The following is an 18,407-nucleotide window of genomic DNA, read 5'->3' as shown; positions in this document are numbered from 1 at the left end:
CCACTCTACCGAGCTGAGCAGCTACATGTGGGACCTCAAAGAAAGCAGCACCGACTACCACATATCTTGGAAAACTTTATCACAGGCTAAGCCTTGCTCTAAAAACAACGGAAACTAAAAGTTATGTACTTTGGAAAAAATATTTCATCATTTACAGACCCGAGAAGGCAACTCTGAACAGACGAGATGAACTGGTATCTGCATGTGGGCATTGTAAGAAACATCTTTTACAAAATAGCGCTACAAAATAGACCCCTTCTAGCTTTTAATATCTGAGGTTTTATTTCGGTTTTCCAAATAATGGGGAATTTTGTGTATAGTCCTCATTAGGCATTTTATCTAATGAGTGTTACTCACCTTTTGTGTAATATGAAACTTTTAGTAATTTTTATGCGTAGCCAAATTTTGATAAAATTCTTACCAAATTTATAGTAAGCTCCACTTTAGTATCAAGCAGTTTCAGCTGACTTTTAGCCTATAATTTATTGTATTTATATATAAATATATATATGTAAATGTATATAAAAATATATATATAATTACATATATGTAAATGTATATAAAAATATATATATGAATATATATATATATATATATATATATATATATATATATATATATATATATATATATATATATATATATATACATGTACAGTCAAACATGGATAACTCAAACTTCACGGGACCGAGCAAAAGTGATTGAGTTATCAGAGCGTTCAAGTTATCAGAGCACTGTCACAAGTGCATGTATTTAACAGAAGATAAATGTACATATACAAAATATGTATAAAGCGAAATCATAGATTGCTTGTTGCAAGTTATAGGGCCTCTCATGTAAAGTTTCAAAAGTATTTATCAGGAAGTATAACTATTTTTCTATCACTTGAGATTTGTTTGTTGTTTTAGGTGATGTACTGCCATGACGTTTTCAGATTAAAATTGGCAAAACTTGATCACCGTTGAAACACTCAGAAAAAAGACCCATCATTTTCCTCTGAGTGTTTCAACAGAGATCAATTTTGCCAATTTTAATTTTAAAACATCCTGGCAGTCACATCACCTAAAACCACAAACAAATCTCAGCTGATAGAAAAATATTTAAATTTTCAGATAATTTTTAAAACTTCACACGAGTACACATTTACGACCAAACGCATGCTTTACATCTGATCAGTTGTTTCATTTAAAAAACTTATCGAGTGTAGTCTGTGAAAAGATGTTTTGTTGAGAAAAATCAACAGTGTAACTGAGTGTAGATATAGCTTTTAAGCAGTTATTATAGTCCTTGACCTCTCTCGTATTTATAAAACGTCTGAGGACATCTAAAGCGTTGTTTGCATCAGCCATGGTAGGTGGATTAGGTTCAACAATCTCAGCCTCATCTTCTCCATCAGAATCATCCAGAGTACCCCAAGATGTCACAGACTGCACAATTTCCGCATCACTCAAATGCTCAGCAACAGTGACGTCTGCATCAACCGCTAAAAGCTCATCTGCAAAACAAAACTCTATTTTAAGGGAAAGTAACACTACGTTTAAAACATTTGTTAGGCACTATTGACGGTCATAAATGTAGCCCTTTATTGGTTCGAATTCATGATAATTTAACAGCATAGGCTATTTCAAGATTACCTACTTGCTGTCACATTTGATGTAGGATCTATGGTATGTAGTAGCAGATTTAGATTTCTCACAGTGTCACCTTCTTCATTATCATCAACAGTTGAAGTCACATCTGTTTGATCAAGGTTGGTATGACCGAGCCCGTGGTGAAAACAGTGAGCTATGGTTTCTTTCGTGACACAGTGCCATGCTTTGTGCACCCAGCGTATAGCTTGTAAAACATTAATAGATGCATCTGGCTTCTTTCCATGAGTGTCAATGTAATCAACGGTAAATTGCAAAACTTGCTGACGATAGTAAGATTTGAAATTTCGAATAATTCCTTGTTCCATAGGTTGCAGCACACTTGTGGTATTGGGTGGTGTGAATAAAAGCCTGATTGACATAAGCCTATTCATAGTTGGGTGTGATGGACAGTTGTCAATGATGAGAAGAACTTTTCTGTTTTTTCTGGTCATCCGCCGATCAAAATCTCTTACCCATGCTTGAAAGATGTCACTCACCATCCAAGCCTTCTTGTTGTGGTAATACTGACATGGAAGGTTAGTAACATTTTTGAAACAGCGGGGCTTTCCAAACTTTCCTATTACAATAGGAACTTCCTTCTCGGTGCCCGACATGTTAGCACAAAGTGCCACAGTCAGTCTTTCTTTTGACAGCTTCCCTCCACTACACTTCTCCCCTTTAAAGTGCAACGTTTTGTCAACCATGAGCTTGTAAAACAACCCAGTTTCGTCCATATTGAATATGTCATCATAAGTATACGTTTGAAGTAATGGAGTTAGCACCTCTTCCTTCCATTTTTCAACTTCTCCAACATTAACTGCAGCTGACTCTCCAACAACTCTCTGACCGCCAATAGAATGCCTTTTCTTCCACCTGTCGATCCAACCGCGAGAAACAATAGTATCTTTCCCTAAATCCTGTAAAAACTTGTTAGCCTTTTCTAATAAAATTGGCCCATCGATAGGTACGCCTTTACCACGCATTTGTCTAAACCAAGTCAATAACACACCATCCAAATCATCGTGCGATGTTGAACGATCTCTTAACCTTGATGAACTTTGGTCACATAACGATCTTATTCTTTCTTTCTGTTTAATCCACGTTGACAATGTACTTCTTGAAATATTTTCTCTTTTTGATATTGCAGATGACTTTTGTCCTGCTTCAATTTGCTCGATTATTTTAAGTTTTTCAAAAGGTTTCCACGATTTTTCCTTGTTTTCGTGAGGCCATTGCAAAGCGGATGTTTGGTATAGCGGACGCCGGGCCACGAATATATTTTTGACATTTTTTCTTTATATATCCGCGTAATTATGATCACTCTTACAATATGCATTTTGCTTGTTGTGTCGATCTTTATTAAATTTTTATCGCTAATACTTTTTAACGTTTTTAGTTTGGCCGTAACTTAGCCGACGCGTTAGCGACCCCATTAATCAGGTTTTATACGGTTTCTCAATCAGTTCCATTATACGGTACGGGGGAAATATATATATACACTATATACATATAGAGAGCGCTTTCCTCGCTAGGAAGGCAGAGTAGTCGTAGCTCCGTGACTAATGTAAATTCCTTCGGATTAAAACCAGCTTCGGTTTGTTTTAAGTTGGTTCCTTTGGCACAAAAAACTGTTCGAATTATCAATGTTAAGCTATATGAAAACTTAGCTGATGAGTATGTCATTATAGCTCCGTGGTAGAGTGTTTGGATATCAAAATTGACGATGCATTCGTCATGAGTTCTACATCCATCAGAATGCAGAATTTTAACATCAAGACTTTGATAGCTATAGGCGAACAATCAAAACGAAGAATACACACACAAACTTTGAGAAATATATATATATATATATAGATATATATTCATGTGTATATGTGTGTGTTTGCGTACGTGCGTGCATGTGTGTTTACTAGTTACCAACGGTCAGTGACCGTTGGCCACAGACAGAAAAGGTAACAAACAAGCTACATGATTTCTTTAAAGCCTCCATAACACTTTAGTTGCCGCCACAAATAAACAATGGCAACTGATCGAGCATGATGCATTGAACACCAATGGACATTACTTCCTGTCTGTTTATTCTGGTGGTGAATTTGGCAGTTTGCAATTTTTCATTGAAATCATGACCTGGCAAAAATTAGTTTGGTCAAATTTTACTTCGCACGAATTGTTTGAATGAAAACTACTTAACTTACTTTCATCGTAGTGCTTGTAGATACCAAAAAGAACAGCTTGCTTAAAGTCATCAAAAACAAAGGGGCTGACTAAAACAATGCAGAAAACAAATACGAATGTCTTCATTTTTAACTCAGATTTCAGCGTTGATGAATAGCAGACATCTACATCGTACATGTACTTAGAATCAGTATTTTATCAGCTCAAATAGTTAAACTTACCATCTACGTCCCATTGTGTTATTAAAAGCATCGTTTGAAATGTAAACAAGTGCAGAGTCAAACATTGAGGCAAAAATGAGAAGGGTGGTAGTTCAGCACCCCAAATCTTCACAAAGTCTCAGACTATTAATAGTTCTTTTTTCTGAAAAGTCACTTTTCCTCTGAGTCTTTTTTGAGAAGTCCTTTTTTTGAGAAGTCACTCTAGACACGTGTCAAAAGCTGAAACAGATGTTTAGTTTTTTTCTTGTTTAATGTACTGGCAAAACTAATCTGGAGATTCATTTATTGTAAGTTTCAAGGTCACTCTTAAATTTGAAGATAATTAAAAATTTCTGTAAATTTTCATTTTGTACATATAAGCACTTGTGGCTGCAGTCAGCTTGTACTAAATAACAAGACACACATACTTTAAAAAACATTAAAAAAGCCATTACAATCTTTGACTGCTTTGGGTTTACTTTATGCTTAATATTAAATAAAATTTCAAAAATTCAAATTGTACAATAGTTGGCATATTTGTTAAAGCATTAATAAAAAGCTTTTTGATGATCATCATTGCGAGAAGTTTGAATTAATTCATAATATTTGATTAAATTTCTGTTTTACTTTCTTTTTTACTCAAGCATATAAACCAGACTCTGGTTTAAAACTGCCTAACTTGTTATGCACCGCTTTATTTGCTATAATATTTTTGACTTTAAAAAAACGTTTGCTTTACCATTTATTTATTATGCTCGCATTTAATTGTGTTTAGATTTTACTTCCGATGATGTTTTGTTAATAAGAAATGTGTTACTGTAGAAGTAAACGCTGGTAGAAATTGTAGTTGCAGCCAAAAGTTTGAATTACCATAGTTTTTTGTGACAACAGAAAATATCAACTATATAGCAATTTGAACAATTATTAAAGTTTACCAAAGTCAAAGTGTCATACAGTTTAATAGTTTTTTCAATATAGGAACAATTTGTAAAGGTTATAAAAGTGGCAAAAAGTTTCAATCAAAGGTGGCGTTCCATTAAAGCTTTCATGGTATGTTTACATGATTGCTGGGCGGCAGAAAACAACTAGGTCAGTAGTATTATACTACATTAACGAAATTCCATATGTAAATAATTTAGTAGGTTTAATAGTTGGTTTCCAAATGATATATGTGATGGTTAAATAAGTTTTAACATACATTGCTGGAATAAATCACATGCACAGCTGTACTAAAGATTTAAACCATAAACATTTTAAAATTTGACTTACACTGTATTTTAATTTAACGAACAATTGCAATGAATGATATTTTTACAGTCAAAAGAAAAGTCTAGTTTTAAACTATTATAAAAATTCAGTTTATAGTAGTTTGAGACACTGAATATAAGTAACATAAAATTAGCATAAAAAAGTAACTTTTTAATAAAACATTATAGTAAAAAATGATCTATTAAGTATTGCAACAAAAAAGTAATAACAAATTGCAAATGCTTTAACAAGTTTTCGATATTCTTATGGACCAATATTTTACTAGCAAATTAATGTCTATGTAGTATTAAAAATTGTTAGGATATTAATTTAATAAGAAGCAAAATTATTTTTTGAATGTCTTTTATTTTATGTTAAATGCACCGATATGTTGTAAGATGTTCTTTTAATTTTACAAAAATTGAAGGCTTTGGTGAAACAAAGCAGACTACCAAAAGCTCCATTCAACTTCAGTCATCTTGCATCCAAGTGCATTCTTGGAAATTTATATTCTTCTTTGGAAATCTTTATACTCTTTTTTTGACTGTAACATGCCTCAATTTTGCATATATTTGTAAATCACTGTTTATAAACATAGGAGAAAACAAAAGCAATTCCTATTTTCTATTTAACTGTTAAAAGTTATTTGCTCGCTCTTTAACAAAAAACGTTGGCTCTTCACTTTAGTGATTGGGTGTGCCAACTAAAACTTGCAGTTTTTGTGGTTAGTATTGGAGTTATGCTACTATTGTGGAATGAGGAGACAATGCATATCTATAAACACAGAAATTTGATCTCTGGGTGGATCGTTAATATTTGACTCATTAGACTAAGCTGAAAACTTTTTCTAGAACTCAGCTTAGGTAGAGAAAGTAGCGTTGTAAAAAGTCAAAGAAACTGGACCACACAAAGACTAAAACTGTTCTGTCAGCTAGTATGTTTGCAGAGTGGTATACATTGGTCGTAAGAAAAAGTTGGTACACCTATCAACACGTTGGATTGTGCAGCACATCAATCAGTGTTATAGCATCCTGTTAACATGTAGGTACTGACTCAATATAACTCATACAGTGTATAATAAAAGTGATTGAATTTGACTTAGCTACATTAAATTTAGCACTGTATTCATATATTCAGCAAATATCCTGTCAAAATATATATAATTAGCTAGTAAGCGAGGTACTGAGAAGGACATTTTAGCTTCCCAATAGCATAAATAGTTTAGATATCCGCTCCTTTGCTGTGTATCTCTAATGACATTGTTAACATATTTAAAGTTTTATAAATTAGCCTGAACATTACGTACAGTAGACCCTCTTATAATGTATACCTCTTATAATGTATACCTCGTAACGTAAAGAGTTTAGGTACAGTTTTTGCTTCGTACTGCGCAAAAGCTTCCATATATATTGTATAGTGTCCAATTGGGCAAGTTCCAAAAAAATTGATTTGAATGTTATTCTATCTTGCCGCACTTGCGAGAGAAAAACGGCGTTCGTATAGCGCTATATCTACGACATATATACAACTTTCATGACCTTTTAATTTGCTGTGATAGATAATCAGCTGTGTCAAAAAAGCACAGAATAGGTTGGTAAATTGTTCATAAATAGTTAAAGGCTATCGCTTGGTGCAGGTGATACAGAGTCGGTCCATCAATCTGAATGTCTTGAGTAGAAGTATTGTTGAAAGCTGTATTTTATCTTAACCTTAACTCCTAATTATAAGTAGATGATAAATAGGTATTACCGCTTTTTATAGTGAAAAAGCTTTTTTGCTTTGTTCTAGCTGCATAAATTATTAGTTATTAGTTTTACTTTGCATAATAGACCGCTGTTTAAAAAATCAAATTTTTGTAAATGAACACCAACGATGCACGCTCCCCGTTAACTTTCCACAAAGTTAGAGCAATAATGGCAATAAGACCAGTTAGATTGATCATCAAAAAGGAGAAAAATTGTTGATGCAAACCAATAAGACAGCATTTACTGTACAGCCAACCTATTAAAATATTTCAGTCCCATTGCTTCTTTTGGTATAGAAAAAGAGAGGAGTTTAAAAAGATCCTGGAGGGAATTGGCAGTTTACAAATATTTCGCTGTTCTTATAACGTAAAATCCCTACAACGTTAGCATTCCTTGAATAGTGTTTTTACATTGTAAGAGCACTTACTCTATTTGTATAAGTGCAAAGTACACTGTTCATGTACATCATAAATGCATAATTTTTTAAATTAATACTGGTGTAATTACTTATTCAATTATTTAATTTGCAAGTTCAGAACGCAAAAAGCAAAAATAATGAGTGAAGGCATGCATCTATGATAAAAAATAATTGAAACCATATAATCAAGGAGACCAAGGCTCTCTAGCAAAGCAAGCACATGTTTAATCACACTTTTACTACATTGTAATCAAACTAAATTAACAGTTGCACCTGTGTAAGAAGTTATCACAACTAATTTTTTGATACATAGTTCATCGATGATGATTGAATTATCTGCTCTCAATATAAGGATTTTCGCTACATATATTTACTCTGGTATAATGTCAATCTTTAGTCTTGATTGAAAATCTGTAAATATTTTGCTTGCTGTAATGAGACCGACATGGAACTTGGTTGTTTCACATTATGCCGACTAATAAATAACTCGGAACAGCTCATGGTTTTGTCAACCTCAGACCATTTTAATCCAAGTTTCACCATTTATTGAAGGAAAATAATACACCTTAATTCATTCCACAAAAAGCTAAATAGCAACCAAGACTCCGCCCAATTTTGTAGATGAAGTCATTAGGTGTTTTGTTAGAACAGCGAATGACAAATATTGGATGATAGCTACTTCGACACTTGCTGTTCCATGACATGTATGCCTTAGCTGACATAATCTTCCCTACCGCTGTAGGCATCTTATCGTCTGACCATAATGCCCCATCGGAACCGCAGCTGTATGATAGTGGACACTTATCAAGCATTTTACTCCCTGCTTCACCTGTGAACCTAAACCACTTTTCAGACAAACGTGGCCAATCACAACCGGGAAATCCATTTTGCCACATTTTGCTTCCATTATGATCTTGTCTCCACGCTTCTGTAAGATTTACGGCTAGGTCACATTCTGAAGGAGTTTGGTATTGAGTAGTTGTTGCAGGAGTAGATTGTTGAGGTAATGATTTTCTTGCTCTACAGTCATCCAGCATTCTAACCATCTGTTCATAGACAATATGTTCTGTATCAAGACGGGCGCTACTCACTCCTCCAACAACTTTTCTTTTAAAAACTTTAAGATCAGCAGGCTGGCATTCCTTTTGCAGTAGTTTTTGAAGCACTTTTATTCTTGCTTGATAAAACAGATACTCAGTTTCTGCTTCACTCTTTGACTGTATCAGATCATTTTTCAATCCTGAAGTAATGCAAAAGTATTAGTTAGTTGTGATAAAAGTACACAGTAGATAAAATATACCATGTTCTTAATTACACTGCTTATACATTAGTAAATGTGTTATTTGATCAGATATACTATTTAAATGTACTGTAAAACCTATCATTGAACGGCACCTCTATTTGAACACCACGTCTATTTGACTTCCACTTCAGGAGAAGACTTGCAAAATAGAGCGCCACCCTCTTATTAAATGTCACCTTTCTTTGACTGCCATTTTTTTAATCTTTGATCTTACAAACCCATAATATCTATTGATCAGTAGAAAAGTGCTCACAAAATCGTATTAATTATTAATCATCTACGTCGATAACAGGTAATTCCCTTGTTGTCTAACCCCAAAGATTTTTATTGTTTTTATGGTAAAACTTTGAAAGCAGCGCCATAAAAATAGTTGATAACTGTCTCAGGCTAATAATAGTTCCTTGTTTAATGCAGTTTTGATACTTCAGAGTATATAAAAAAGCTTTTCATTTACGATAATAGATGAAATATTAGTTTTAGGCTTAAGGTTGAGTAAAGCAAAGACAACTTTTGCACACAGCATTTGTGCTAAATGCAAAGCTTAAAATATTTGTTTTGCCAAAACATTGTTTGTGCATTAATATCAACTAGTTCAGCAGTGTAGAAAAAATATAAGTCAAAATACATTGTGGAATGCATTGAACAACCCAAAAATGTTTGTTCATTCAAGAGCAACAACCAGAACGCAGCTATCTGAACAAACGATGCAAATATTTATGTTTTAAAAACGTCATTTTTTGTTACTGCTTGTAATGTAAGTATGCTTTATTTATGTCACTTATTCCTGAATATATCTTTCTAACCTTTGATAGATTATAATTTTATAACCTATGAATTTGCAGATTTATAACATATTAATTGGTATTATCATTGCGGTAATTTAATCTTACAATAGATCAACACCCGTAACTCTTTTTCTATTTCTCATATAACTAGTTTTGTTTGCAAACTTTAGCAAACATATTAATGAGTGCAATGAGCTTTTATGCAACATTGGTAAATATATATAGCATGAAATAAAAATGTCATGAAATTTAGAATGAAATAAAAATTGAAAGCTCGACCTAATTGCAAATTGGTACACAGGCTATAATGTCATCATAAGTTAGTTGCAAGCAATACATATCAACCGGTAAAGATATTTCTCGGTTTCTCAATGCATGTTTATTAAGATATCTTTAATAAGTTGGAGGCAATTTATTAGATTTATTGCATCAAAAACGTTACAAATCGCTCTACTGGAAAAAAGAGGGCGAAGTATAAGCAACAGTCAATACGACTATGAAAGAACATAATTGATCTTCCCAAAATTCTAATGAGCTATTGGAAAAATACAACGCCAGCCTCTGTTTGAACGCCACCTCAAACTGATTGCCGCTATAGGGAAAGGGTTAAAAATAGAGCGCCATTGCTTTGTATTGAAGGTTGTAAGGTATATATAATGGTCTGGTATACTTTGTATGATACTTCGAATATATTGTATATATACACGTACTAGAATGATGGCAAGGGTCGCTCAAATAGTACAAACATTGGCAGAAAAATTATCTTTTTTTATACATGGGCAACATTTACCATTCTAATTTTCAACCTCAACGTCATGAAGTTTTTTGCATAGTTCAAATAAATTAAGACAAAAAATACACATTTAGTACATGGAAGTGTTTACATAAAAACTAGATATTACTGCAGCAGAAGCGCGTTGTATTTAAAGTTTTGTTGGGCAATACTGATACCCTTTGATACTGCTACAAACCTTACGATAAGATATCAGGCTTTCTTTGTTTGATATTTTGTTTGACCCAACAGAAACGTAATGTAAAAGCAATTTTTATTCTATGTATTTTAATTGTCTATGTAAAAAGCATTTAGCTTTTGCAGATTTACAAAAGTTGAAAATATGAGCGTAACAGCACATTTAAATTTGAAACAGCTAACTTCAAAATTACAAATTAAAACAAACAGTTTTGAAACAATTGTACATCGTTGAAGGTTTAGTAGTACACTTTTTACTACTTAATAATTTGTAGCAAAAATTGTACTTTTAGTATGGGAAATTGTTCAAAAATATATACAGTTTACGGTAAGAGCGTTGAAATGACAAAAAACAGAATAGCCCGGTGATTACGTGTGATTGCATTAAATATATTCACCCAACCGTGTGTTATGCAAGTTATTAAAATTTGCTCTCTAGGCTTGTATTATTAAGTTCACTAATATGTAATATTTTACTGCACACTGCCTACTGCGTAGTGTATACTGCATTTTGCATACTGCGTAGTGTATACTGCATACTGCATACTGCATACTGCATGCTTGCAACAATCCTTCGAAGAAATGAAATTTAACAAAAATGTTACAAAAGTCCCATAACACATACACAAATTTGTAAAGCTTTTTCATCAAGTTTGAGGCGTAAAACAACAATGCACAAATCATCTGGTCTGTTTAACCTGAAAGCCTTTTTGCAGTTTGCATTACGTCAACCAAGAACTGGTAAGAAAATTTGCCTAAGTGAATGTTGATCTTTCACATGTCATTCACATAAAATTTACCAAACTTACTTTCATCGTACTGCTAGTAGATATCAGAAAGATCAGCTTGCTTATAGTCAGCAAAGACTAAGGGGCTGACTAAAATGGTGCAGAGAAGAAATATGAAGGTCCACATTTTAAACTCAGCTTTTAGCGTTGATGAAGAGGAGTCATCTACATGTATGTGGCTTAAGCATTTGTTTAGCTTAAAAGGTTAAACACATCTGCCACTTCCCATTGTGTTATCAGAAGCAATTTTTGAATTGTAAGTAAGTGTATAGTCGGACATAGAAAACCGAGAAGGGTGGCATCTTAGCGTCTCAATTCTTTACAAAGTCTTAACTGTAATTCTAGAAGTCACTCTAAACAAGTGTTGAAAGCTAAAACATATGTTCAGTTTTTTCTTGTCTACTGGACTGCCAAAACTAGCCTGAAATTTTATTTTTATATTTTTTAAAGTCGCCCATAACTTTTTTGTTTGTTCAAAATATCTTTAGATTTTTAATTTGTACATAAAAACACTTGTGGTTGCAATTAATTTGTACAACATGAAAAGACACACATACTTTACCAATACATTTAAATACAATTTTTAATGCTTCGGGTTTCCTATCTGTCTAACATAAAATTAAAATTTAAAAATTTTGAACTGTACAATAGCTGGCATACTGGTTTAGAATTTAATGAAAAGCTTTTTGGTGATCATTATTACAAACAAATTTGCATAGGTCGATTCATAATATTTGATTATCTTTCAGAAACGGTATTTATTTACCCGCACATATTAAACCGACTTAGTACATCTAAGTACTAAGTCTAAAAAAGCCTAACTTGTTATTTACCTCAATATTCACACATATATTTCCGTCTTTAAAAGAAACCTTTGCTTTACCATTTCTGTATTACATTACACGGACATTACATTACACATGTATATTCTCATTTATAATTATTTTTGAACACTACTTATGGTAATCTTTTGTTGACAGAAAATGTGTTATTGCAGAAATAAACGCTGGTAGAAATCATCATTGCAGCCAAAAACGTAAAATTAATATCATTTTTCTGTGTCACCAGAAATTGCACAAAATAATGTGTTGTGATTTGACAAATTATTAAAATTTACTAACAACAAAGTATCATATGGTTTAATAGTTTATTTGATGTGTAAACAATTCGTAAAGGTTATACGTTAAATTCATTCTACAAAAAGCTAAATTGGAGTCGAAAACTGAATTGAGCTTATAATTTAGATCATAAGGTGTCTGATGAGAGGATTTTATAACACTCGCTACGACGTTTTTGGCACGACAATCACCAAGTCCATTGAGGTAATTGTGTCCTGTTGTGTTATAGTTGGCTAGCAACAATGTACAAAAGTGCTGCTTTTACTAACAATTACCTGCACTTGTACATTTTAAGTCCTTTGCTGTGTTGATAGCAATCTTAGTAGTGCAAGGTTTCTATCAAAGTGTGGTTAATTTTATTACAGATAAATATAATTTCATAATTTTAAACGATCACTAATTGAAAAGTCTGTCTTTTGGATGAAGCTTTCAGCCAATTTTTCAGAGAAATTTGGGCTAGTTTCTTTTCAATCGTTAGTGTAACTATAAGAATTAGGAATTAAGAAGAATATAATTTTAGTATCATTAGCTCACTTGCGCCAAGAGTTGATTAGGCTAGAAAAACTTCATTCAGGTGTAAAATCCTTATTAAAAAGAAGCAGAGAAGGTATACCATCATCTTCATTTTAATCTCTGCTTTCAGCACAGATACTTAGCGCACAAAAACATGCAGGTAGCACAGGATATCCTGTGTGTTAGCTAAAAGGTTCAACACACCTGCTAGATCCCACTGTGGTATCAGAAGCATCTTTAGAAAAGTAAACAACTGTAGAGCCAGACTTAGAGATTAATAGCAAAGGAGGTGGGCGCTCAGCCCCCTGAACTGGAGATTAACAGAAAGGGAGGGGGCAGCTCAACCTCCAGATTTAGGGATTAACAGAAAGGCAGGTGGCAGCTCAGCCCCTGACTTCTTACAAAATCTTAAACTTATTTTTCAAAATTACCTAAATAAGTCTATAAAGTCCCATTATTTTTATTCTTTTTTGTCGTTAACAAATCTACACGAAAACAAATTTAAAAATTAATCATTCCCATTTGAAATGTTACTCTTATATTAGATGTACAAAATACTTTTCTGTAGTGTCATTTTGTACATTTATATACTTGTTTTGCAATAAACTTAAATAACAGGTCAAGACAGGCATATCTTATAAACCTTTTCAAACCCACATGCATATTTGAGTGAATTTGGGCTCTGCTAAATATTACACCCAAAATCAAAAAGTTTCAACTGTATATCTGTTGTTAAGTTGGTCATCACATAAATGTGTAGGTATTTGTTTACCATAATTGCAAGACATTTGGAATAGGTTTAAACATAGGTATGATCAACTTTTGGTAAGATTTTCTATCATTTCTTGCATCTTAACCAAACAGTACAAAAGAAATCTAATTTTATATATAATACTTCATCTGCTATGAACATATATTGTTTGATCCGATAAAATTTTGCTTTTACAATTCTGTTTTCTACTTTTTGGTTTTAACCATGTTTAAATGTAGCATATTTTATTCTAAAGTTGATATAACAAATATTTACAACGATAGTTGTATGTGATTGTAATTATCATCAATTAAAGTTTTAAATTGCCGATGCTTTTGTAGTGAAAGAAAATACATAAATTTTTAGATCTGTAGATTTTTTGTAATTGTACTACAATTTACTGAACACCTAGTATCATACAGTTTAATTGTTTGTTAAAGGTGTGGATAACTTGCAATTGCTATATGCTTTATTTATTTTACATTCAGCTAAATTACTGCCAAATACTATATCAATTCAATATTAAATTAATGATGTAAAATTATTCAAGTACCTACTACTGTAACATTCATAGCAGTGTTGCTGACATGATAATATCCACCCAAAGTGCCAAAGGTAGTAACATACCTAATGTTCCCTAACTCTACAGGCGTAACATTATTATTCATATGAGTATGTATGTCTTACAGCTGTAAGGAAGAATACATTTGTCTTGCATTTGTCCTCCTGAACATTTTGTGAAACAAAGTAGAATAATTGCAAGAAAGGACTCAAGTAGGCTATAAGCCATGTTCAGTTTGGTCCTGCATTTTTTACATTAGACGTGACATTAGGTCCTTTTCAGAAGTGCATATCCAATCATTACTACAGCCAAAATTGACGACTCTTCAGTCTCAGTTCGATACTTCTTGTTGTTGCTGAAGATTCTTTAGCCATAAATAACTGGTGTGAGCTACAGAAAGTGCTCTGTGCCATGACTAGCCACGACTGATACTTCAGAAAAAATAATTGGCTAGTCTATTCACTTTTACTACAGCCACTAATGCAAAACAGAGCTTAGTGGTGTTGTTTAACATAGGCAGCAGCAATGCTATAGAAACAAACAAAGCTTTGCTAGAAGTTTTTGAAGTAGTATGCTTTAGACGATCTTTCTGACAGCTTTAATTATGACAAACATATACGACTCTGAATAAAGTTTGTACAGTATTTTTAATGGTGTGATAAAGTCCTCTAATATCAATTTTCAGAGAGCAATGGCCGTGTTTCTTTTGCCACGTTTTAGACAATGCGGTAGAGGAACACTTCATTGGTATCACTTCTTCATTACTCTTTGAGCTGTTCCAGGCTGGCATCCCTCATGGCTAAACCCCTTAATCAGCGGTTCAAATTACCTTTGCCGGGGCTGAGTGGTTTTGGGGTGTAGCTGCAGTGTAACCAGTAGTTGGCACTACTTTTACGATCCTTTGCATTTTCCCTGGTTTTGAGGCATCCGGTTGGAACAGTCCGTACATATGTGTTCCTGTCCTTTGCACCTTCTGCATTGTATGGATTTCTTTTCGATGGTCTCTTAAGGCCAATCCCTTTCCTGTTGCAGCTGCTGGACCTGCTTCGCCAACTGTTACATGATTGGTGCAAGCTGGCTGATGATTTATTCCTGAACTATAACAGTATTCTCTTCTTGTACATTTCCCAATGATCTGATGGTCATCGACTGGCAACCTGACAGCTTATCCTAGAAGAAATTTCTCTCAGCACAAGCCACAACAGTCAATGTGAGAGCTAGCAATGCTAACACATTTCACTGTCGTTCTGTATGTTTCATGATGCTGCAGAACAGCTCCATGGTTATATCTGCTGTGCAGAGCCTGCGCAAATCTCTTTACACTTTTTGGACTAGGTGCACTCCACTTAACAGAGATGCTCCTGAAGGACAGCGACTGCTGTCCTCTTCAGATTTATCAGTTCACACCGTGCCTGCCATAAAGAGATATCCAACCTGGCTCGCTGCATTTCAAAAACGGGTTTCACTCGGTGGGCTTGTCAACAGTTTTTGCTTTTTATTACAGATCGTCTTGGAGGTTAAGTTATCTAGCGTTCACCGCCAAGCCATTTGCCTTTGCCACATCTTGAATTTGGCTGACAAAATACTCGACGACTGTTAATTTAGAGTTCTGAGGCAATTTAAATTAGTGAGCTTGCCTGGGGTTCAAGGAACAAATATCATCCTTTTTAGTACCTCGGCAAACGATCAGGCTTTTGAGCATCAAAATGTTTGCAATTTCCTGCAAAGTGAGATCAACAATCTCTCTGTTGCTACAACTGCAATAAAAACTGCTGCATTTGTTTTATTGCAGCACAACAAGCAAAATTACCAAGTGCTAAGCAAAAAGAAAAATATACAATTTGTGAATATACAATGTATATAAGCATACAAGCATCAAATGTGTTCATAACAACAAAATGCATGAAAGGGACATGTACTGCCAGCAATCGCTATTTTCTTTTGCTCAACTTTGCTCCTTATACATGTATATGCTTTAGTACTTTTTTTTGGCTCAGCCTCATTGGTATTTGGTAACATGTTGATCTTGGCAGTTGATACTAAGCAGACCAGAGGTCTCACCTGCTCGGGACTTGTGTCTCCTGTCGAGTTTGGGCTCAGCCCGGTTGTGACGGCAGCATTAAAGTTAGCTAGGCAAGAGGCCCGACTTTGGTAATCTTCTCCAACACTATATATGTTTAGTTTTATTTTTTTAGCAACATGAGTTAATACTTATTAGATAATGTATACATGTGTATGTGCTTCTGTGTGTATCTATGCATATGCAGGTGTATGTATATATATGTAGGCTGAATGTGTATACCATATCTTTCAAATATATATAGGATGACGGCAGATTTATGGGGCCAGGGTCAAGAAAGGTAAGGCTGAAAAGTCAATGACAAAAGAGCAGTCTGAGACCGGCGCTATCAAATCTGAGCCTAAGTTCACCTAAAGCCATGGCCCTCTAATGGACTGCCAAATTGGCCATCAGGTCGGTTTCCAAGTTGACCCTACAACCAAGAGTTGAGGCCTAATGCCTTGCAGAAAGCTAGGCCTAAACATCTGTCACTCTGTCAACTTTTGCCCAATCATCCAGATGCATTAGTAACTGGATGGCTGGGTAATGCAGAATAAATCATTGTATTTATGCTTCTACTCTTGGTTCTATTGCAAAATATGATTGTTCAACTTCTTGTAGTATTATGACAATGACAGCCTTCAAAAATTGACAAAAAATACCCGCGGCATTTAACCAATCTTGTTTTAGTGACTGAGACAAAGCAGTTTGTAATACCAAAAGGCAATGTAAATCAAAATTATATTATAGCTGTTCCCCATATTCGTTTTTCTATTCAACCGTCAGAATTTGTCGTTTGTTGAAAGAAGTTTTTTAAAGTTAAATCTTTAAAAACACATTTTGGTTTTTATGGTTCTATTAATTGATCACCAACTACTTTTTAATGAATGATAGCAAAATATATGTACAACATGAGTTACAATATGTTTGCAGTGCCAACACCGATGTGAAATTTCTTTAATAATCATAAAAATATTGCAGATACATTCATAGAGCCTGTGAAAAAGTTCCAGAAATCATTTTGTGGTTTTAAAAAACAATGATTTCAATATTTTTAGTGAAAATACAAAATATGTACAGTTATTAGATTTATTTACTTTAGTCATCATTGGAACAAAATGTATTTTTGACGGATTATAATTTAGGCATGATGAACCATTAAGCATATACATTGACATTCATTGTATTTCTTGCATTTTTCTATGCATAATTCTGCTTTTTTAGTAGCAATGTAACAAAACTATATAATTGCTAATTAACACCTTAGTACATAAAAATGTAGCATTCCAAATAGAGCATGTGAAGATTTAGGTAAGTAATATAAACTAGTGAAAACCAATAACTAAAAAAGATTATACATTGAACCAAATGCAAGCTAAAATATTAAAAAACACTGTAGTTTTTTATTAGATATTTAAGCAATAGATAAATACGAAGTTAACCTACACCTGTTGTAGTTTCTTTGTAGTTCATTTACTCACCCTTTAAAGTTTTATTATAATTTTATAAAAAAATTAATTCAGCTGTCAAAACTTATGTAAGAATCACCTGAATAGATTAGTTAGAGTGATTTTCCTAAGGGCCGTCATATTTTTAGTGTTTCTCAGCAACTTATTTTAAACAATAGTTAAAGAGAAATTAAACATGTAGAATAAAATAATTTATGCCTTGAGAGCTCACTTCTTTGAAGTCACAGCCAAATATCTTCGCATCTCAAACATGTTCAGTAAGCACTTTTGGCTCTAAAACAACTAGGTAAAAGTTGTTGCTCAAGGCTTGACCGTGTAAGTAAAGGAGGTCTTCGTGCATAAGAAATTTAAAAATACACTGATCTCTCACTATATTGTGTTTCATATTTTGCAGCTTTGCTGTTTCACGTTTTTTTTTAAAGTGCACTTTGCTTTGAATCCTGATTGGCTCGGGGGTTTTAAACTTTAATTTAGTATTTTACAACTAAAGTATTGATGTGGTACTGCATTGTTTTTTTACTTTTCAACAGTTTTCCTTTTCTGTAGGTTCTGCAAAATCTTTTGGACACGCTAAAGGAAGGTAAATGCTATACGAATGTAAGACACTATTGCTGAATATATGGATCTTGAGCTCGTTTCATAAATAAGGAGGAAAATAACATAAGGACGACA

The 18,407-nt window shown here is 33.5% G+C and overlaps 2 protein-coding genes across 2 annotated transcripts in view; one reads left to right on the top strand and one right to left on the bottom strand.

Moving 5' to 3' along the window:
* Positions 1-1,181: 1,181 nt before the first annotated feature.
* Positions 1,182-2,614, bottom strand: LOC137400865 (tigger transposable element-derived protein 6-like). The gene is made up of 2 exons (XM_068087209.1): positions 1,639-2,614; positions 1,182-1,495 (listed from the first exon to the last, which is right to left on the bottom strand). The coding sequence occupies exons 1-2, from the start codon at positions 2,612-2,614 to the stop codon at positions 1,182-1,184; spliced, it is 1,290 nt and encodes a 429-aa protein (XP_067943310.1).
* A 12,872-nt stretch (positions 2,615-15,486) lies between these two features.
* The window catches only part of LOC137400864 (uncharacterized), a 55,128-nt gene continuing 52,207 nt past the window's right edge, over positions 15,487-18,407 (top strand). The window contains exons 1-2 of the mRNA XM_068087208.1: positions 15,487-15,676; positions 16,241-16,358. Coding sequence (XP_067943309.1) covers positions 15,487-15,676; positions 16,241-16,358 — 308 coding nt within the window. The remainder of the gene's footprint in view (positions 15,677-16,240; positions 16,359-18,407) is intronic.

Source organism: Watersipora subatra, chromosome 7 (genome assembly GCF_963576615.1).
Source record: "Watersipora subatra chromosome 7, tzWatSuba1.1, whole genome shotgun sequence".
NCBI lineage: Eukaryota > Metazoa > Bryozoa > Gymnolaemata > Cheilostomatida > Watersiporidae > Watersipora > Watersipora subatra.
Note: the sequence above shows the minus strand (reverse complement) of the source record. Positions and strands in the feature narration are given on the sequence as shown.